Source organism: Herpailurus yagouaroundi, unplaced genomic scaffold (genome assembly GCF_014898765.1).
Source record: "Herpailurus yagouaroundi ecotype Mexico unplaced genomic scaffold, PumYag 28, whole genome shotgun sequence".
NCBI classification, from domain to species: Eukaryota; Metazoa; Chordata; class Mammalia; order Carnivora; family Felidae; genus Herpailurus; species Herpailurus yagouaroundi.
The window spans coordinates 82,770,073-82,794,018 of NW_024412376.1; the positions used below are offsets into that span (position 1 = coordinate 82,770,073).

The following is a 23,946-nucleotide window of genomic DNA, read 5'->3' on the forward strand; positions in this document are numbered from 1 at the left end:
AAATTAAAAAACCCTGATTTATGGTTTTTGCCAATTTCTGTGGTGTATATACTTCCACCATGGCTGATTTCAAGTAACCAAAGTGTGATGGACTGAATTGTGTCCCCCAATCCCTTAATTCATATGTTGAAGCCCTAACTTCCAAGGTAGTTAGAAATAAGGCCTTTAATAAGATAATTAAGGTTAAATTGAGGTCATAAGGGTATGGCCCTTATCTGATAGGGCTGGTCTCCTTATAAGAAGAGGAAGAGACACCAGAAGTGCCTGTGCACAGAGGAAAGGCCATATGAGGACAGAGCAAGAAGGTAGCCAACTACAAGCTAAGAAAAGAGGTCTTGCCAGAAACCCAAATTTTTGCCCCTTGAGCTTAGGTTTCCAGCCTCCAGAAATAAATTTCTGTTGTTTAAGCCACCCAGTCGGTGGTATTTTACCATGGCAGCTGGGGAAGACTAATAGTCAAGATAATGTCACCAAATATGAAGTAGAGAAGAGATGCACAGAATTGGCTTTTGAATCCAGTATGAGATGGTGTTAGCACACCACTGCTTTATCAGATTGCTCAAAATTTGAGAGTGACAGTAAGGGTCATAGACGTCATCTTACTTCATGATGATTATGGCTATCCTCTAGGGACTATGGAATGTTGACTAGAAATAAGTCTGCTCTGGGACAATATTGTCAAGCTCCCATACCAGCCCTCAATACCAGCCAGATTCAGTACATGAAGCTCTGGGTATTACACAAGAGAATATTTATGAAGAACAAACCACATTTTGAGCCACACGACTGACTGAATCATGAACCAGGGGATCAGAAATCAAATCACATGAGCCATTTTTCTACACTGGAAAGAGACTGGAAAGATGGACACCATCTCTGAACTTGATACATCAATAATGGGGAAGGATCCCTGGTGTGTTTCCACTTTACTTTTAGATCCTTCCATCGTAACTTGGTATTCAAAGAAGTACAGGAAAAAAAAATTTAGAGACTTAAATCTGTATAGACTCTTATTAGATGGTGTGGGATACTGATTGAGATCTTTCCTGCCTCTGGAAATCACCAATAGTTCAGGGATTATATATATGAGATGATATAGGATTAGGAGCTCCCTTGAACATGATTCCTCAAGGGTGAGGGGGAAACAAACAGATCTGGTGGCTTTCATATCAAGGACTAGGAGAAGAGTATAATATGAAGAATACAATACTTAGAAAGACGGTTCCCTTAAATTTTCAAATGTTTTATCACACTCTGTCCAGAAGCTGAGGGTGAGTTATTCCAGAAAAGCCACTCCCTATGTTTAAGGGAATTGCTAGAGGAAGAGATTGACACCTCATTCTTCAGTTGGATGTGTGTTTAAGTGTTTGTTGTCTTAACATCTTATCTCCCTCATTTCCAAATGTAGTATAAGTGAGTATTTGGAATGTAATTAGAGCAGCTATTTTATCAACAAGGAAACTGAGGCACAACTGAGAATTGTCTAAAGTTACCCAGTAAATGGCTCAACACAAAATAAAAACAGCTCCTTGGCCACTGAAGATTCTGGACAAATCACTAGCCTTTAAGAGCATGCTGGACACTTTCTCTTATTTTATAATTGGTGTAGGGAAAAAAGAACTCAATTGTACTGTGCTGTTCAGTGCTGTTCAATGGAACTTTCTAAGAGGATGGATATGTTCTAATGAAGCACTTGAAATATGAGTAGTGCAACTGAGGGAATTCATTTTAGATTTCATTTAATTGTAATAAAGTTTATATAACTAGTTGTGGCTAGTGGCTACCATATTGGCCAGCATAGCTACAAAGCATAGTTTCTCCACCTGTGGCCTGTGACCCACTTTATGAATGGTGAATTACCATTTAATTCACAACGTCAATTAATTTGGTTTTGACTAGCAATGAAGTAAACGAAAAGAAATAGAATTTCTATCTCTGTATTTACATTACCCCTATGCTCTTGCATGTTGTTCACTTTTGCAATATAATCCTTAACATATTAATTATAGTTATTTAAAATTCTCTGTCTGATAACTCCAAAATCCATCATCCATGTCACATCTAAGCCTGGCCTAATATTTGCTTTATTTCTTTAGACTATGTTTTTTTCTTACTTTTTGGCATGTCTTGTAATTTCTTGTTGAAACTCAGACATGGTGTGTTGGGTATAAGAACTGAGGAGGTGAGCATGCAGTGAAGACTATAAGAATCTGGCTGGAAGGTGGGTTATATTTCATGTCTATTATAGCTGTCGATGCCAGAGGCTTCAAAGTCCTCTATTATCCTGGTTGTTGTCTTTCCTCTTGACCTTGTGCTTCCCTAACTACTCCTCCTCAGAAAGATCCTGCATCTTGCAGTACTTCCAACTGGAACCATCTCCATTATACTGAAACCCCTTTGTGGTGGTGGTCAGGTTGGGGGCAGTCGGAAGCATTCTAATCTTGCGATGAAGTCTTGGTCTTTAAGTGGGCTGGTGTCTCTAGGCTGTGACCTTCACAAGTATTTCTGCTGTGGCAGAGTTTTCCTTCCCCACCCTAAGTGAGATAGAAAAGCTACAGGGGGTACAATGGGATAGATGTCCTTCCTCAGTGGGGATAAGGCACTGGTAAAGTGGTTTCCCCTAGAGAGTAGGCCTTTGTTATGGAGAATATACTGGAGTGGTTCACCATGATTATTCTTCAGAGCTGTCAGAGCCTCTAGAAGATCTTCCCCATATCTTCCTATGTGAACCTGGTGGTGGTGGGGTTCCTGGAAGGGAATCCCCCACAATTACGGGTGCTTCTTAAGACTGTAGCCACCAGGAGTTTCATACTCTTGAGCCAGTCCACACTCCACCCCCAGCAATTCATCAAAATTACTATTTAACTGTGCCAACCAGTTTATGGCTCCAGTGACTTTTGCTCCAGCCAAGCAGATCTTGGGTGTCACTCTCTTGATTTACTTTCTTCTTCAGATTTTGGGAAAGTGGTTCCCCCTGCAACCTTAGTTCTCTGATGAGTTCAAGAAAAGTCACTGATTTTCAGTTTGTTTAGCTTTTTCTTATGGTAGGAAAAGGAGTGACAATTTCCAAGTTCTTCATATGTCAGGGCTGAAACCATTACTCTAATGACCACTTTAATTTATTTATTTAAAAAAAATTTTTTTAATGTTCATTTATTATTGAAAGTCAGAGAGTCAGAGCATGAGCAGGGGAGGGGCAGAGGGAGAGGGAGACACAGAATCCAAAGCAGGCTCCAGGCTCTGAACTGTCAGCAGAGAGCCTGACATAGGGCTTGAACTCACAGACCCTGAGGTCACGACCTGAGCTGAAGTCAGACGCTTAACTGACTGAGCCACCCAGGCGCCCATCTAATGACAACTTTTAAAACCTCTGTTTTAAGTATGTATTTCTGAATATGTACTGAGTTATGATGTTAAATGTAGTTCTTGCTAGGGTTAAAAAAATGTTAAGAAACAGTGGCATGAAGCAGAAAAAAAATAAGACTCTGGGCCATTTCTGCTGAGATATGTCCCATCCATATTTCCATACACATTCATGGAGCCATCCTATTTATTGCTACCTTTGGTAAAAGAAAAAAAAAACCTATTAATTTATAAAACATACTAATTGAAAATAAGAATTGGAGAGATTAAATAGCGTAACTGGTAAATAGTGTTTTATTTGTTTTTTACTACAAATTTGCTGTTCAACTACACGGACAGTATTATGGCCTGGTATCTTGGAAGATATAGACTATTAGGTTTCTGCTTTTCTGAAAAACATTTGAATTTTGACATAATTTATTCTTTGCACTGCTCTTAGTGCTAGGTAAACTGAATATATAATCTTAATGTGAATAATTTTATATGACACTTTGATTTGCTATTTGGGAAATACTATCTAAGTACTTCTTAATTTGCAATATTGATTTTTCTGTAGCAATTTTAGTCTAACTAGATTTAGTTTAAACTCGAAAACTAATTAGTTAGAAATTAATGTTAATTAAATCATTTTAAAATGTGGCATAAGGAAGTAGGGGGCTTTGGAAGAGAAAGAGAAGAGACAAAGTTCTTTCTCATCTCACTTCTGCATACCTTCATCCATCACAGGAACCAGTGTCTGAAATGTTTATAAATGCTTGGTGTATAGTCCTTCCTTTCTATAATTCAACTCTCACCTAGGCTGTGCAAGGAAATCCATAGAGGGGACACATGCTTTGCATAGCACAATAGAAAAGGTTTGTAAGTGCTCTATAAATGGGCTTCATAATAGCTACATTCCAAAAGGAAAAAAAAAAGTTCAGGATGTATTTGACACAGTATTTAATTTTAAATATTTTTACTACATTTCCAGATTCATAATAAGATTGTATATACTTTGATACTTTAAAATATTTTACAAAGTTCATATTTATGAAGTTTTATAAGGTAATTTTATTCTCTGACTGTAAAAAGATATCATAAATTCAAAAACAAAGTAGTCTTACATTTGTATCAAAACATTCAGAAATTAATCTATTAAACTTTGATGTAAGTACAATATTGTGGCAGGTGTGGCTATTCCATCTGGAATTTTAAATCTGATACAATTTATCATGCTGCAAGCAAAGGTGGATAATAAAATGGTAAACCTCATAAATTAAATAAGGAAAAGATGGAGGATTGTATATAGAAATGGAACCATGATGATAAATAGTGAAAAAGAATGGCAAAAAAAAAAAGTAAAAAGTTCATGAACGACAGTCCAAGCGTTCATTAATCCTATTATAATAAAGCAAACAATTTTAGTTCCATATTTAATGGCTGATGTATATTAAAGTGCTCTCTGCTGACATATTTAAAAATATGTGATATTGCTGACGGTCATTTCACCACATGGTACACAAGCTAATTTCTCATAATTTACACATTCATACTTTTGGGAATCCAGATTAATAATAACAACCTCGGGTATGTGAAAGCTAAACACAGGAAACACCTGCAGAACAATATTAGTTTCTGTAAGGAAGTGAAACCATTTATCATTAATTTATTGAAAGAAACTCAGGATGATGTTCTATATTTATTAATGCATAAAAAAATTTCTTACCTAAAGCTTCCATACACCAGACTGTCTTATTCCAACGGGTTGGCTGTGTTCTAACACATTTGCTATTTGATGTAAATTCAACCTCCACAGTATCACCAATGACTTCATCTCTCAAAATAATAAATATTTCACCAGGATTCTATAAGACAAAACATGTAACCCAATGAGGACCTTGAAAAAGTTTACATTAACCAAAGAACCCACTATATTTAATAACAACAAAGTCTGCACAGGATAATTATGTCTTCTATCATGTCCTATCTTTTCAAACATAGTCAGAAATAAAATATGTAAATGTGATCCTCACCACATTTTAATTTTATCAACTTGGTGTCTATTGAATTCTCAACTTTTTCCCCAACCCCATCTTTTGCAACTGAAAAAAGTGAAGACACAGTTGCTTCCTTTTGGCCTTGACTCTTCCCTGTCCAAGAGGATCCCTATCTCAGAGTAAGGAGCATCACCTACAGACCTCCAGGGAGCCGTCATTTGCTAACCAAAGCTTTTTTTCCCCCCTGAATCCTTTTCCTTTGCCTTTCCAGAACTTAGTATATTCACCTATAAATGACAGGACTGAATAGGTATAGCTGTAAGATCTCTTAACATTTTAAATATGAGTTTTAATGTCCAATGTTTTAAATATCCAATAGTTTTAAATCTTACCTAATAGAGATTCTCTGGTTACTCTTTATGTGTGATGAGTATCTAAGAAGGTTACTGAAATGACTGAAGGTTATAAATCTAAAAGTTTCAAGATTTTATTAACGTCGAAAGCTAAATCTATGGATGTAAGTCAAAAGGAGTTATTGAAAACCGTTCTGGGGAAAAAGCCAGAAAAAATAATTAGGGATAAAAAGATTGACATTAATACAGAGAAAAAGAAGGAATAAATATTTGCTGAATATCTATTTTATGCTGGGAATTATGTTAAGCACTTTTAATATAAAGATATTTCCTTTAATCCTAACCAAAACATATATACACACATATACACACTGAAACCAAAATGGAAGGCTATTAGTTTTCTTTTAAGAACAGCGTAGCTAATACAGAGTTACATTCTGAAGATTAATCAGAACTATCTAAATCACAATCTGTACTCTCCTTTACACTGTGCTCTTTGACCCTTCAGAATAACTAAAACGAAATATCATTTTTATGTTTATCTCAGGTATCACCTTCCAAATGCTTTCCTCAAGGTCAAACTAAATTTCAGTCCCTCGCAAAATAAACAGAAACCTCATTTATATACTCTTATAAAATTGTGTTTACCCAAAAGTCATTAACTTCAAAGTTCTCTTATTTAAAAGTTATCTGTGTATGCATAAATCACCTGCTGATAAAACTTACAACTTTAACGCTCTGTACCAAAGACTTTCTACAAATATATTAATGTGGGGCGCCTGGGTGGCTCAGCTGGTGAAGCGTCCTACCCTTCATTTCACTCACTTCAGGATCTTATGGTTTCAGAGTTCGAGCCCCATATCGGGCTCTATGTTGACAGTGTGGAGCTTGGGATTCTCTCTCTCTCTCTCTCTCTCTCTCTCTCTGTCTCTCTTTCTCTCTCTGTCTCTGTCTCTCTCTCTCTCTCTGCCCCTCCCCCCACAAAAATAAATAAACAAACTTAAAAAAATGTTGATGCCACAGAATTGGTTCAGCCTACATACTTCCACTGCGGCCATTTTTTCACCGGAGTCGGGTGCTCCCCAATATTTGGCTGCAGGATATTTTAAACTAAATTTCTCCTCATCGATTACATTGCAAATGGAGAAAAGATGCCACTATTCCACAGGACACACATTCTTGGCCTCACACATCCCGCATGTCAAGAATGCCTCCCTGTATTCTTCCCTATGCCACACCGAAGCACTGCCTCATGTGACCCCTGAGGTCAGGAATGTGAGCTCCTCCTGTTCGTCTCATCTACCACCTCCTCTTCACGGGGCCTCCTGTCTAGCTCAGTTTTTTAGTTCCTCTGTTGCTCACACCTGTCACCAAACCTTTCATGACTTCCTATTTATTTTGGCCCCGATCCCCAAGATCCTCTGCATCAAAGTTCTTCAGAGCTCCCTTTCGAGTTTCCACTGTGGCTTATTCAACTTTGGCCTCTCCCCTTCCAAAGTTAGTATGCCTCAGCATCTTCTCCCAGTGTATTATTCTCATTCTCATTCTAATGAGTGCTCACACCCATTCTCATTCATGAGTGCTCACACAGGCTGCTTCTTAATGCATCAGATTCCCTCCTTAATAGAGGGCAGGACTCCACCTTTCAACCTTTTCCAGAGAAAAGTTCTAAAGGAAAGACAAGCATACTGACCACCCCAAATGAGGGACTCACATCCTCATTTGTACCCAAGGCCAGCTTCACAGGTGTATGACCTGGACTGTTGCATTGGCCGTGCACTTAGAAGGCCCTGCACTTGCTTTAATGTTCTGCTGTCACTGCCTTAAAGCGCTTACTAATTTGAACAAGGGCCCCTAGGGGCGCCTGGGTGGCGCAGTCGGTTAAGTGTCCGACTTCAACCAGGTCACGATCTCGCGGTCCGTGAGTTCGAGCCCCGCATCAGGCTCTGGGCTGATGGCTCAGAGCCTGGAGCCTGTTTCCGATTCTGTGTCTCCCTCTCTCTGCCCCTCCCCCGTTCATGCTCTGTCTCTCTCTGTCCCAAAAATAAATAAACGTTGAAAAAAAAAAAATTAAAAAAAAAAAAAAAAAAAAAAAAGAACAAGGGCCCCTACACTTCCATTTTGCACCAGGCCTGTTTGTACCAAATGTTGGCGTGCCATTTCGTTCCTACTCTCCCTCCATATCCCCACTTCTCCTCTCCTCTCCCACAAGGCCTGACTCGGGGTTTCACAAGCTCCATAAACCCTCCCTACAACTGCAGCCCACAGCAACTTCTAAGGGAATCATGGAGCGTTTCACATTCACACTCCTCATTCGACCTTCTCGAAGTCACGCCCCCTGCTCTTCATTAGTTCTTCCTGTCTGTGTGTTGGCTTCCTGGCTAGGGTTTCAATATCCTGAAAGTATTTTTATTTTTTCATATCATTGTGGCATCTTGCAAAAATTATGTACATAAGAGACAATCTGTACATATTTTTAAAATGAAGATGGAATAAGTCTGTTAAAATGTGACATTTTAAAATTGAACACACCCAGCTCCATTCCTTACATCCTTCAAGACTCCCAGTTTCAGCTGTTTGCTGCCTGTCCACGGAGAAAGTGGCCTGCAAGGCCTGCATTGTCCAGCCTTGTCCTTAACTATTATGACCATCTTAACTAAAAATCTAATTATGTGGGTACACTTAATTCAACGGAGAAAATACTCAAAGGATCGTAAATTTGGCTCTATCAGTTATAAAGCTGCTGTTTTGCTTTCAATCTTTCTGACTCATCTGTTTATCCCGTTTGGCGCTGAACATTCAGGGACAGAGAGAATTATGATAATGATCCCTTCCAAAGCCTAAAGTTTTGTGGCATTGGTCACAAAACCTTGAGACCTAAACAAAGGGGCTAAAACTTGGTCTATAATAGAACACATAAAGGGTGAAGTTTCCGGGTCTCCTAGGGTTGGTGTCTTTAGGCTTATATGATATATCACGCACAGGCCACAAAGGATTTTTACCCTAGTGGATCATCATATCAGCTTACCATGACTTTTTACACAGACCAGTGGTTCTTTTCATATATTCACGATTACTTTCATAGGCACCAGTTTAATGAGCATAGTTGCATGTGTTTTATTAAGCCAGGACTGTGCAGGCTCCTGTAGCTGACCTCTACCTGACCCATGACAGCACAGCAAGGATTAGGTTATGGCAATGGTTCCAAATTTGGCTGTTAATTCTCACCTTCAGCATCACCTGGGCAGCTTTTAAAACTGTCAGTGTCCAGGCCATAAACCAGACCATTTATATCCAAATCTCTGGGGGTAGGATTTAGGCACGATTTTTTTTTTTAAACCTCCCCCAGTAACCGCCGTCCGCAGCTTAGTTTGAGAGCCACTTGGTTAAAGGTAAAGACCTCTTTCGGTCACTGTAAAACCTTACCACCAAAAGGGGTAGCACCTTACAACATAAACCTTTCGGCATTGATACACACAATAGTCTTTTGCAACTTTTCCTGTACTTTTCAGTGAAGTCACAGGATCAGACTTTAAGGTTGATTACCAAGAACTAGTGTGTGATTTGGTATGAGAAATTAAGTGGGAAGTGCCATTAGCTTCTGTATATTATTTTAAACCCTATCTTGGGCCAAGGAATGAATGCATAGGAGGTCATCTCTGAGATCCTTGTGACTTTCCCATGGGCCCCTCAGAATCACACCTTTCCATATAGTCTAAGGATTTCTCTAGATTTATTGGCTACATAATCAGGTCTGCACTGTGGGTTTGGAGACTCACATTACAGTGGTAGCTACAGAGGTATGTCAAGGAACAGGTCAAATAAAATGAAGGTCTTTTTGAGGGAATGTGCCACGTTCTAGGATTTGGATACAAAGACACTTCAATGAAATTAATATAGATCCAAATGTTGACTTAAAGCCACTTAAAAGGCCTTTCCATGTTATACTGTAACTTGAAGAATTATATTTGCTCCTGAGATCAACAAGTGACTGGATTGGTGTTAAAACAATTTTAGTCTTATCATCAGAAAAGGAGCACTGGGAGAGTAACATAAAAATTAAGAAATATCAGTTAATTATACTCAAGGAAGTAAAAGAGATTCTGGGGGGAGAAAAGCTGAGACTGCAGTAGACAAATTCTACCAAAAGGAAGGGAAAACAGATTGAAGGCCTGCCTATGCAGATAAAACAAGATAAAGAAGATAAGCTCATTCCGAACCGCTTTTTAGGATAGAGCTCGTGAACGGGAAATAACGAAGCCATTGCTGAACCTATGACTGAGGCTTGCGGAGGTAACTGAAGAGGCAGGAGGCATCAGAGGGCAAGTGACAGTACTTTCCAAGAGGGCCCACCGAGGAAAACATTTAGAGGCTCCCTCTTAAGGCTTCAGGTAAAATCCATAAAAAGAGGGACAAGAGTCACTGCTTACAGATTGTGCAGCTCTAACGGGTGATTACAGAACAACTGAGCGGATTGCAGAAAAGCCTCTGAAGGGGAGCACTAATTCTTGATGCCATTATTAGGTGATGTGAAGGAAGTTTATTACTGTAAGGGCCATAAATGTATCTCCTGTCCTTGGAGACAGGATTTAACGTTGGTACTATTGACGGTTTGGGACCAGAGAAGTCATTGTTGTGGGGACCACCCCTAGGTGCCAGTAGCAATCCCCCAGGATGACAACCAAAACTGTCTGCAGGCTTTGTCAAATCCCTTCTGGGGGCAGGGGGAGCAAAATCATTCCCAGATGAGAACCACCGCTCTGAGGGAGTTTGTCTGGGGAATTAATGAAATTTGGACTTTGTAGTAATACACAGCATAGGGCGGAGAAGCTAACAAATAATAGGCCAGGTCCAGTTCTAGTTTATATGTTATTCCAATGGAAGAATGCCTCCCAGGTGGATTTCTCATTGGGGACATAAAGTTGGATAAGCCTCTTTTATACAATGAATGTGTCTGACAGGCTTAGAACTTGGACATCGTATCTCTCACGATCAATTACTCCACAAGATAAAATCAAGAGGAATATGCTAGAAAAACAAATGCGTTGGCTCATAACAAAATAAATAAATAAATAAATAAATAAATAAAAATACTAAAATATAGCACAGAATGCTAATCCTAGAAAAGGTAAAAGAAGAAGCCAAATTAAGTAGATTTGCACCTTTAAGACCTACCAAGGTATTTCTCAAAGAGACAGGGAATAACTTACATAAACAGAACACTGGAGGCCTATCTTCACTACCACATGAAAAACAATGTTGAAGAAAATGTATTTTCTGCTGTTTTTAGAGTGGCACAAGATTTTCAAGGCTTAGGAAATCTAAAATCCATAGAAAGGAACAATGCTTGGAATGACGAATAGGCAGAGGGATCAACACTCCCACGCTCCTGGGGTCAAAAGTAGCAGCAGCATTACCTGCTGCCTCAGTTGAACAATCTACTAAAGCTGATTCTCCAGCACAGGTGAGGGAACAGGGAGGGAACCTCTACGAGGCAAGTCCACAGACCCAATTAATTTTACAGCAAGAAGCAGCAGCAGGAGGGACCTTACCCCCTACCCCCACTCCCCGCTTAGTCAAAGAGAATGAAGATTATGCCACTACATAGAATTACTCAACTCAGCGCTGGCATACTGGAAACACAAAACGAGAAGGGCACTTTGTAGATTTCAAAGGTGCTGGGTGTGAAAGAGGCATGTTTGCAAAAAGACCTGCTGACTGGCAATTTAGCACTGTAAATTTCTAGCTTTTGTAATGTTTATTTTATTTCTGAGAGGGAGAGAGCGTACAAGTGGGGAAGGGCAGAGAGAGAGCATGGCAGAGGATCCAAAGCAGGTTGTGCGTTGACAGCAGTGGGCCCAATATGGGGCTCGAACTCACCATCTGGGAAATCATGACCTGAGCCAACCGAAGTCGGATGCTCAATCGAGTGAGCCACGCAGGCACCCCCTAACTTTTGTAAGATGGTGGCAAAGTCTCAAGTATCACTTACTGGGAGGAGGCCATATATTCAGTTGTCTCCACTCACCCACCGACTGGAAGATGTCTCAGAAATGAGTAAGTTCACAGGTTGTGCTTTCAGACAAGCAGCATTGACTGAAAGTTACCCTGGCAAATCTGAAACATGATTTTCACTCATTTGGATACAAATGATCTTTCCTTTGGTACTTGGCCATTGTTACATGGACTCAGATTGTACTAAGATCTAGGTTCCGAGAGCATAGGATTTTGGCTGGGACAACTGTTTTTTGTCTGGGAATTAGTTTATTTTGAATTCTTTAGTGTGTGGGGCTGGTGCTAAAGTAATCTCGTATGACCTTTCAATTCTTAAGATTCCTTAAAATGTGGGGTACCTAAGTGAGCTTTGAAATAATTTAACTTCAGAAAGTCTGAAAGAATTGTATCCATGTCAATAAAAGATAGCCCATGATCCTGCTTTTGAAAGTACCCTGATTCTACCTGAGCTATTGCAGCCTGGAGGGCAGTGGGGTTTAATTTTTAGATTTCAATTTCTCTGCAAATTTAATAATGGGGACGGTTTCATATTATTCAAAATTTACTTGGGGCATCTGGGTGTCGGTTAAGTGTCCGACCTCAACTCAGATCATGATCTCGCGGTTTGGGAGTTGGAGCCCTGCATCAGGCCCTGTGCTGACAGCTCAGAGCCTGAAGCCTGTTTCAGATTCTGTGTCTCCCTCTCTCTGCTCCTCCTCCCCTCACACTCTGTCTTTCTCTCTCTCAAAAATAAACAAACATTAAAAAAATTAAAACAAATTTACTGTTGTATGTATTTTTCAAAGCAGCTATTAACACACACTGCATAATTCTCAGTGAGCAATGTTTAGTTCCAGAGGGTTTTTTTTTTCTTTTTTGTGTTGATTTTACCTCCTTGAGAATAATTCTCATTTCTGTTTATTACAATTTTTTATATTTATTTCTGTCTCTTCCACTGTTTCTGACTCACTCGGAGCCACAGGTTCTGATTGTTTAGCCTGTCCTCCCTCAAGTTCCTGAGTCCTTTAAGCGAGTTGTAATTTTTCTTTGCCTGGCTACATGTGTTGGTTCCCTCAAACTTGAACGATTCAGTTCCTGGAGTGTCTAAGGTAGTGTCAAAGAAGTTGTTGTTTCTCTGGAATGAACAGCATAATCGCTTAAAGCAATGATTCTTCTGCTTAAGTAACAGGTCTAGGGGTGAAGGGATTATTAGACTTTGCCCAACTGCACAGAAAATTCGGCTTCCCCCAAGACTGCTAATACTAGCAAGATTGGGGGTTCTCTTCCTAAAGACACTCAGCAGACAATCGCAACCCCTGTCCTTGAGTGGCATACATCTACTGGCTTCTACCAGAAGGATCCCTTCATGCAACTCCTAAGGCTCAGGAGTGTCTTTGGCTTGTCCCACTGAAGGACAACACAGACACTGAGGGTCACTGTCTGGAGATTGTGGAGATACAGATTCAGGCCAAGCTCTACCAGTGTGCTTATTTTAGTAGTCCATTTCAATGAAGACTTAGCAGGAAGACATGTATTCATATAGTCACCTTCTCAGAAGTCCACACTACATTCCTTGCTCCATTATACTTCTGTTCCTGAAAGGACCAACTCTTCCAACTCTTACGATATTTCCACTTAATAACGCAGGCCTTTAATATATGTTTAATAATTGAAAAACTGGTGATATAAGAAAATAAGTGTTTTCTTTTTTTTAATTTTTTTTTAACGTTTATTTATTTTTTTGGGACAGAGAGAGACAGAGCATGAACGGGCAAGGGGCAGAGAGAGAGGGAGACACAGAATCAGAAACAGGCTCCAGGCTCTGAGCCATCAGCCCAGAGACCGACGCGGGGCTCGAACTCACGGACCGCGAGATCGTGACCTGACTGAAGTCGGACGCTTAACCAACTGCGCCACCCAGGTGCCCTGAAAATAAGTGTTTTCAAATTCTATTCAAGAATATGTTTTTACTTATAGGGATAAAATCCTTGGTCTGGTTAAAATGAAATAAAAAATTCTTAAGTAGCTTTATATATATAGCAATTATATATCTTTTTGCAATGTGCCAAATAACATTTGATAAAATGAAGCTTTCATATATTCTCTAATATTTAACTATTCAACAAATATTTACCAAATACCTATTAATGGCCAGAGAGTGTTTTGGATTCTTAGGACACAGCCATGAACAAAGTACCCAACTATCTTAGAGCCCACATTCTGTTATGAAAACAAGAGAGCCACTTAAATAACAAAGTTTCTTACTGACCTCACATGGAATTTCAGCAGGAAGCACAATTGCCTGTGGTATGGTATCTCTTGAAGCTTTTGATAATTCTTCAATTTCCTGTCTCTTGCTTATTTCCCCAGAATGTTCCACTTTTAGGTCTGTTGGAATATTGACCTCAAGGTAGTCATCAGAACCTGGAGAAAAGTACATGAATGTGAACTACATCACAATTATAATATGGTTAAGGTCGTATTATTCCCTCCATTGTTTTAAAGACTAATTGTTAAACAATCAATTGGATTAATATATGGGACAACAGAACTGAGTTGAAAATAACTGAACCAATGTTAATAATTAAAATAACACTTCACAATTTAACTAGTATTATTATAACCTTAGTGACTAATCTAAACCAACTATATATGTTCACCTACTAGTTTAAAGTTCCCCCCGAAAAAAAAATCCAACCACCATGTAATATTTTTTCTTAACATTAAATTAACACACCTGAAAAAGATGGAACTATCTCTTTTCAATGACTGTAAGTAAGGAAATTTATTTTATTTTAAATGAGAACAATTATTTGTACTTCAAAAAGATTTCTAATTTGTTTTTAATATATGAAATTTATTGTCAAATTGGTTTCCATACAACACCCAGTGCTCATCCCAAAAGGTGCCCTCCTCAATACCCATCACCCACCCTCCCCTCCCTCCCACCCCGCATCAACCCTCAGTTCGTTCTCATTTTTTTAGAGTCTCTTATGCTTTGGCTCTCTCCCACTCTAACCTCTTTTTTTTTCTTCCCCTCCCCCATGGGTTTCTGTTAAGCTTCTCAGGATCCACCTAAGAGTGAAAAAGATTTCTAATTTTAAAAACAAAAAAGCAAAATTGCGAAATGTCACTTTATAAACTAGTATTTCTGCACAACACTGGTTTAAGAGTGAAATATCAGTATTCATCCAAATGTTGATATGTTCTGTGAAGAGTGTGTTCTATACCAAAAAACTGGCTTTCTTTATGGCAGCATTACTAGAACAGTGAAATATGTTAATGTGAGTTTCAATCTTAAGGGGAAAGGATATTTGATTTTTTTGTTTTAACATTTAGTAATTTAGCATTTGGTCTTAGTCACTAAAACATGTTTTTCTATTGAAGAAAAACACGTTGTGTTAAGAGTGAAGGATAATTTTTTTATTACTCAATATTTCAAAGCCCAAACGCCTCTCATTAGAGTACAGACCAATGTGGCTGAAACCGAGTCTCTAACAACTAGATTGCATCTGTAAGCTCTTAAGTCAACCCCAAAAGTATTCCTAAGTCCACAAAGAAGATAATTGGGGAAAAAAAGAAACTAGCCCCTGATAGCTAGAAACCTCCCCAAGACTGTGTAAAAACCTTGGTGTTGGCTGGGAGCTGGCCCAGTGTCCTAGTGAAATCAACAATTTCACAGAACATCAACATCTGACATGGCCACTCTGCCTCCATGGTGGGTCAAGTCGGGGGTGAGAACACTTTGTAGTCAAGTCTGAATCCAAGCGAAAACATGAGCACTGCCTAAATCACAAAGAATGACCAAACATCCCAAATCCTAGCTCCTGTCACTAGCTATCACTTTTTTTTTCTTTATATATGAAATTTATTGTCAAATTGGTTTCCATACAACACCCAGTGCTCATCCCAAAAGGTGCCCTCCTCAATACCCATCACCCACCCTCTCCTCCCTCCCACCCCCCATCAACCCTCAGTTTGCTCTCAGTTCTCAACAGTCTCTTATGCTTTGGCTCTCTCCCACTCTAACCTCTTTTTTTTTTTTTTTCCTTCCCCTCCCCCATGGGTTCCTGTTAAGTTTCTCAGGATCCACATAAGAGTGAAACCATATGGTATCTGTCTTTCTCTGTATGGCTTATTTCACTTAGCATCACACTCTCCAGTTCCATCCACGTTGCTACAAAAGGCCATATTTCATTTTTTCTCATTGCCACGTAGTATTCCATTGTGTATATAAACCACAATTTCTTTATCCATTCATCAGTTGATGGACATTTAGGCTCTTTCCATAATTTGGCTATTGTTGAGAGTGCTGCTATGAACATTGGGGTACAAGTGCCCCTATGCATCAGTACTCCTGTGTCCCTTGGGTAAATTCCTAGCAGTGCTATTGCTGGGTCATAGGGTAGGTCTATTTTTAATTTTCTGAGGAACCTCCATAGCTATCACTTCTTTACTGATTTCAGCCTTCGTCTCTTTTTCTCTTGCCCTCTAGTTAGGGTAACCTACTCCTCTCAGTTTTCCTGGGAATTTTCCTGGTTTGGGCACTGACATGTTGTATCCTAAGAACCCCTTCAGTCTCAAGCATACTGGGACAGTTGGTCACCTTATTTTGGATAAAGATCACTAATATACCAAATCATAACATTACAATTGCTTTTTGACAGCAAGCAAACTACAGCAAACCCCTGCTTTCTTGAAACCTCCCTCAAATCACTTAACAACAAGCCTAAATCCTACAGTAAGTCTTTTCTAATAGCCATATTGAGATGGCCCATGGTTCTCCATGGTGTGCCTTCTCTTCATTGCAACTAACAAAAAGTCCAAATAGTTCAAGTGCAGGTGTGTTCCTAGTGGTTTGTGGCTAAAGGACACTGACAGGATAAAAAGGAAGAAGAGTCAAAGGCAGTATAGATGGAAGTAGCTAGAATTTGGTTATTTTACCCCAAAAAAAGTGAAGTTGCCAGTTTCACATAGGTAATTCTGTCAGTGAAACAGAATAACAAAAAGACATGCCCTCTAGAGAGGAACATCCGCATGCCACATCTAAGAAAGAGAGTGGTTTTTCTGGTGTTGTTCTGTCTTATGAAAGTTGCAGAATAAAACCAAAAAAAATCTGGGATTTCCAGATTTTTCTTAGTGCTAAGGCTATAAAAATAGCCTTTATTTCTTTACAATTTCATAAACGGTTTCATTTTCTTTCTGTCTCTGTCTGTGTCTCTCTCTGTCTCTCTCTCTTTCTCACACACGCGCGTGCACACACACACACACACACACACACACACACACACTCACACACTCACATCCCAGAAGAGTGAAAGGTTGTTTTGAACTGGCTCGATCATTTTGTGAATTGATGAAAGAGCAAGGAAACCATTTTATTTAACACACTTTAGAAGAAGGGGGTGTAAATTATTCTAGCACAGCAACATCTAGATGTTTTCTGCTAATTCCTCTGTGGTATTAGGTTAAGAAGAGCTATTTTATTTACCCTGAGGACATAATCATGACTATACAAAAAGATTTATCTCCATGAACCTTCACAGAATCACTGTTTATACTGCAGAAAATTGGAAGCAGTTTAAGCAATAAGGGACTAGATAAAAATCTGCACTGTGAAAAAGATACTATCGCCAATAAAAATTCTATCAGAGAGTATTTACTGATAAGAAACAGGTCCGTAATATAACTGAAAAAGTTTCAACCTAAGAACCTAAGTTAGTAGGTTCTTATTTTAGTAAAATAAGAAGTATAGGACTTCTGGTTTCAGGTTCCACATGTAAGGAGCTTTGGAAATCAACACTCCTCCTAACAAAAAGCTGAACTGACTGAAAAATCACCAGTCTTCTTTGATGCTTAAGAAAGGGGTGGACTTAGAACAAACTGCTGTCCCCCAAATTGGAGAGACAGTCAGGGAAGTACAGGGAGTCTCAACTTACAGAGTAGACTTAGGACTGCAAACCACCCAGGAACCAGTGCCGGGGTAGGAAAACCACAACTGTAATTGATGCTCAGTGTGGACAAGTCTGAGAGTTAAAAACTGCAAAGGAATCCAGCTGAAGGAGGGCCTCCACATTATTTTGAGATTTACCTCCAGGAGCTTGACTAGATTCCCACAGAAAATATTAGAGAAAATTCCCCTCCTGCTGCTGGCAGGGGGAGGGGAAAAGAAATCATTTTGAAATACTCCATAGCACTCTGTTCTTCTAAGAAATGTTTGTCCTCAGGGCAGACTGGTTAATGACAGCCTAATCTACTGGGGTATTCTCAGAGTCTAAGTGACCTGGGGATGAGAAATATCCAACAACAGCCCTCTGTAGCCATGCTGTCCCACATAAAAGGGGCGGAAACTAAGGCAGTCTCATGAAGTTCATGGTTCAGAGCTATAGGTTCACTAAATGACTAAAACCTAACTAAGCATAGGACTCTAGAAAGCTTCCCCCTCCCCCACATCTCAGAACCACATAACCAAAAGCCTATTTATAGCAGTTCCTTTTACCTAGTACATCATATCTATTGAGAAAAATGACAAGGCATATCAAAAGGCCAAAAACCAAATTTGATTAGACAGAGTAAGCATCAAAACCAGACATGGCAAGGATGTGGGAATTATCGGACTGGGAATTTAAAACAGCTCTGATTTAATATGCTAAGGGCTCTAATGTATGAAGTAGACAGTATGCAAAACAGATGGGTAATGTAAACAGAGTAATGGAACTCCTACAAAAGAATCAAAAAGAAATGCTAGAGATTGAAAACACTGTAGCAGAAATGAAGAATGCCTTTGATGGGTTTATTAGTAGACTGGACATGATTGAGGAAAGAATCTGAGCTAGAGAATACATCAAAGCAAACAAACAAAAAAACCTTAAAAACAAACAAACAAAAAAACTGAAAAGAATACCCAAGGACTGTGAGACAACTACAAAGGTGTAACATACATGTAATGGGAATACTAGAAGTAGAAGAAAAAAAGGAACAGAAGAAATATTTCAAAGAATAATGACTGAGAATTTCTCCAAACTAATGTTAGATATCAAATAAAAATACACCTAAGGATACTGCCTTCAAACTGCAGAAAATAGGGCACCTGGGTGGCTCAGTGGGTTAAGCGTTTGAAGTTGGCTCAGGTCATGATCTCTCAGTTCTGATGTCGGGCTCTGTGCTGACAGCTCAGAGCCTGGAGAATATATTCAAATTCTGGGTCTCCCCCTCTCTCTGCCCCTACCCTGCTCTCTCTCTCTCTCTTTCTCTCTCTCTCTTTCTCATGCGTGTGTGTAAAAATAAATAAACATTAAAAAAATTTTAAACTGCAGAAAATCAAAGATAAAGAAAAAATCCTAAATGACCTAGAGGAAAAAAAACTTACATGTAGAAAAACAAAAACAAGAATATTTTGACTTCTCCTTAGAAACTACATAAGCAAGAAGAGAGTAGAGTGAAATCTTTAAAGTGTAAAAGAAATAAACCACAAAAAAAAATTCTGCACCCTATGAAATTATCCTTTAAAAGTGAAAAAGAAATAAAAACTCTCTGGGATAGCCAAACATTAGGATAATCCGTTGCTAGTAACTGCTGCCACCTTCAAGAGAAGATAAAAGAAGATTTTTAGAAAGAAGGAAATAATATAGGTCAGAATCTCTGATCTGCATAAAGAAAAGAATCAAAGAAGAAATAACTGAAGGTAAAATAAAAACATTTATTTTTCTTAATGGTAATTGATCTAACAAATAACAATCTGTCCAAAATAACAATAACAACGGTGTATTTGAGTATGTATGCTTGTGCGTGCGTGTGTGTGTGTGTGTGTGTGTGTATAACTTAAGGTATATTATATATATATTACAGATAAATGAAATGAATGACAGCAGTGATAAAAAGGATTGAAGGGAGGAATTAGGATTATTTTCTTATTATAAGGTTATTATACTATCTGTGAAGTGGTATAGTGTAATTTGAAAGTGGACTTCAATTAGTTGTAAATGTATATTGCAAACTCTAGGAAAACCACTTAAAAAGTGACAAAAAAAGAATAACTGATATACTAAAAAGAGAGAGGAAATGGAATCAAATAAAATGTTTAATTAAAATCACAAAAGATAGATGAAGAGTGGAAGACAAAAATAGGAACAAAGAACAAGGGCCAAAAAAAAAAAATTACCAGTAACGAATATGGCATCAATCCAACTATATCGGTAATCACTTTGAATGTCAATGATCTACATGCACCAATAAAAAGACAGAGATTGCAGAGCAGATCAGAAAATGAGACATAACTATATTTTGTATACTGGAAATCCACTTTAAATATAAAGATATATAATGCTTAATATTAAATGGATAGAGAAAAATATACCATGCTAATACTAATCAAAGGAAAAGAGGAGTAGCTATATTAATTTCAGACAGAGCAGACATAAAAGTAAGGAAAGTTATCAGGGATAAAAAAGACATTATGTAATGATAAAGGGGTCAATTCTCTAAGAATACTTAACAATTCTTAATGTACCCATGCCTAACAACAGAGCATCAAGCTGTGTGAGGCAAAAACTAACAGAAGTGCAAATGAATCCACTCTCATGGTTAGAAAATTCAATACATCTGTCTCAGAAACAGATCCAGCGGGCAGAAAATCAGTAAGGGTATAACTGAACTCAATAATACCACCAACAAACTGCATATAATTAATATCTATAGATTAATTCATTCAACAACAAAGGAATACATATTTTTCTCACACTCACATGGAACATGAACCAAGATAGACCACATTTTGGGCCACAAAACACATTTTAACAACAACAACAAAAAAGCATACAATGTCTGCTCTCAGTCTACAAAGGATTAAACTATAAATAAATAACTGAAAGATAACTGGAAAATCCCCAAATATATGGAGATTAAACATACTTCTAAATAACATAGAGGTCAAAGAATAAATTTGAAAAAAGAAATTGCAAAAATATTTTTAATCAGAATGAAAATGAAAGTACAACTTATCAAAATGTGTGAAATGCAGCAGAAACAGTACTTAGAGGGAAATTTACAGTATTGAGTGCATGTATTAGAAAAGAAGAAAGTTCTAAGACCAAATCCAAGTTTCTGTCTTTAGAAACTAAAAAAAATGAAGATGAAATTGAATACTAAGTAAGCAGATAAAAAGAACCAATTAGAGCAGAATTAGAGTAGAAATCAATGAAACTGAAAACAGGAAATCGATAGGAAAAAATTAAGAAACTAAAAGTTGGTTCTTTGCAAAAACCGGTAAAATTGATAAGCTGCTAGCCACACTTACTAAAGAGAGAAAAAGAGATAAAGAGAGAGAAGACACAAATTACTAACATGAGAAATAAAATAAGGGGAGGGGACAGCACTGTAAATCCCATGGACATTATAAGGATAATAAAAGAATACTAAAATAACTCTATGTCCACAAATTTGGTAACATAGATGAAATGGACTAATTCCTGGAAAGACATAATCTCCCTAATCTCACACAAAAAGAGATAGATAATAGGAATAGGTCTACAGCTTCTTTGTATTAAATAAATTGAATCAATAATTAATAAATAACCTTCCAAAGCAAAAAACCACCAGGCCCTGATAGGTTAACTAGTGAATTCTACAAAACATTTAAGGAAAAAAATATACCAATTCTCTACAACTGCTTTCAGAGGTTAAAAGCAGAGGTACTATGTCCTAACTCATTCTATGAGGCCAGATTTACCCTAATACCAAAATATTACAAGAAAGAAAGAATATTGAAAGACATTATAGAAAAGATATTACAAGAAACCATAGACCAATCTCTCATGAACATAGACACAAACATCCTGAACAAAATATTAGCAAGTTGAATCCAATGAAGAATGAAGAGAATTATACACCATGACCAAGTGAAATTTATCCCAGTTATTCAAAGTTGTTAAACATGCAAAAATCAATTAACAACCATCACATCAATAGACTAAACAGTAAAAACAATCACATGATCAGATCAATAGATGCAGAAAAAGTATTTGACAAAATCTAATACCAAGCATTAATAAAAACTCTCAGTAAACCAGGAATAGAGGGAAACTTTTCCAATTTGATAAGGATTATCTACAGGAACCCTACAGCTAACATCGTGTTTAAGGTGAGAAACTCCAAGCTTTCCCATTAAGATTATTTAGAAGGCAAGAACGTCCCTCTCACTATTACTCTTCATCATTTTACTGGAAGTTCTTGCTAATGCAATTAAGGCAAGAAAAGGAAACAAAACACAGATTTAGAAGGAAGACATTAACTGTCTTTGTTGGGAGAAATACGATTGTCTACATTGTAAATCCAAAAGCACTGACAAATTCCTGAAACTACTAAGCGATTATACAAGGTTGCAAGATATATAGTTCATATGCAAAAAAGTAATTGCTTTTCTATAAACTAACAAATGAAATTTGAAAAAAAAATCAATACCATTTGCAGTAGCACCCCTCAAAATTAAATACTTAAGTATACATTTAACAAAATATGTACAAGTGCTATATGATGAAAACTACAAAACTCTGATGAACAAAATCAAATAAGAACTAAAAAATGGAGAGATAGTCTATGTTCATGGATAGGAAGACTCAGTAGTGTCAAGATGTCAGTTTTTCTCAACTTAATCTATAGATTCAATGCAATTCCAATCAGAATCTCAGCAAGTTATTTTATAGATATGGACAGATTGATTGTAAAGTTTATATGGAGAGGCAAGAGACCCAGAATAGCCAACTCAATATGGAAGGAGAGCAAAGTTGGAAGACTGACACTATGCAACCTCAACATTTACAACAATCAAGATAGTGTGGTCTTGGGGTGCCTGGGTGGTTCAGTTGGTTGGGTGTCCAACTTCAGTTCAGGTCATGATCTTGTGATTCATGAGTTCTAGCCCTGCGTCAGGCTCCATGCTGACAGCCCGAGCCTGGAGCCTGCTTCGGATTCTGTGTCTCCCGCTCTCTCTCTGCCCCTCCTCAATTCGCGTTCTGTGTCTCTCTCTCAAAAGTAAATAAACATTAAAAAAATTTTTAAAAAAAGAAAAGATAGCGTTGTCTTGGCAAAAGAACATACAAACAGAAGATTAGAACAGAATAGAGAGCTGTTCAGAATAGAGAGCTGAGCTGAGAAATAGAGCTACATAAAAATGGTGTTTGGATCTTTGACTAAGGAGCAAAGGCAATACAATGGAGCAAAGGCAGTCTATTCAAAAAGTGGTGCTGGAACAACTGGAAATCTACATGCAAAAAAATGCATCTACATATAAACATTACACCCTTCACAAACACTAACTCAGAATGGATTATAGACCAAAATTTATGATGCAAAGCTATAAAACTCGAGTATGGTGGTGCCTGTTTAGATATAACACCAAAGACATGATCTATGAAATAAGTAATTAATAAGCAAGACTTCATTAAAATGGAAAAAAAAAAACTACAAAAGACAATAATATCTAGAGAATTATAAGATAAGCCATACATTGGGAGAAAATATTTGCAAAAGACATATATAATAAAGGACTATTCTGCAAAATATACAAAAAAACTCTTAAACTCAACAATAAGAAAATGACCAAACACATTAGAAAATAAGCCAAAAAACTTAACAAATACCTCACCAAAGAAGATATACGGGTAGCAAATGGGCATGTGAAAAGATGCTCTGCATCATATGTAATCAGGTAAATGAGAAATTTAAAAAAAATACAATGAGCACTACATATCTAATAGAACAGCCAAAATCTGAACACTAAAAATATCAAATATTAGTGAGGATTTGGAGCAACATGAACTCTCATACATTCCTGATGAGAATGAAAAATGGTACAGCCATTTTTGAAAACAGTTTGGTGGTTTCTGGCAAAATTAAACATAGTCTTACCATGTAATTCATCAATCATGCTGTTTGGCATTTACCCAAATCATTTACACAAAAACCTGAACATGGATTTATATAGCACAGCTTTATATGAATATATATATAATATGAATTTATATGAATTGCCAAAACTTGGGAGCAACCAAGATGTCCTTAAGTAGGTGAATGGATAACCTGTGGTACATCCAAACAATGAAATACTATTTAGAGCTAAAATGAAATGAGGTATCAAACAATGAAAGGACATAGAAGAAACTTAAATGCATATTACTCAGTGAATGAAGTCAGCCTGAAAAGATTACATACTGTATTATACCACCTATATGACATTCTGGAAAAGGCAAAACTATAGAGGCAGT

The 23,946-nt window shown here is 37.7% G+C and overlaps 1 protein-coding gene across 1 annotated transcript in view; it reads right to left on the reverse strand.

Annotated features, from left to right (window-relative positions):
* Positions 1-23,946, reverse strand: part of BANK1 (B cell scaffold protein with ankyrin repeats 1) — a 315,691-nt gene that overhangs the window by 219,328 nt on the left and 72,417 nt on the right. Inside the window, exons 3-4 of the mRNA XM_040477430.1 lie at positions 13,956-14,110; positions 5,069-5,207 (exon numbers count right to left, since the gene is read on the reverse strand). Of these exons, the coding sequence (XP_040333364.1) occupies positions 5,069-5,207; positions 13,956-14,110 (294 nt within the window). The remainder of the gene's footprint in view (positions 1-5,068; positions 5,208-13,955; positions 14,111-23,946) is intronic.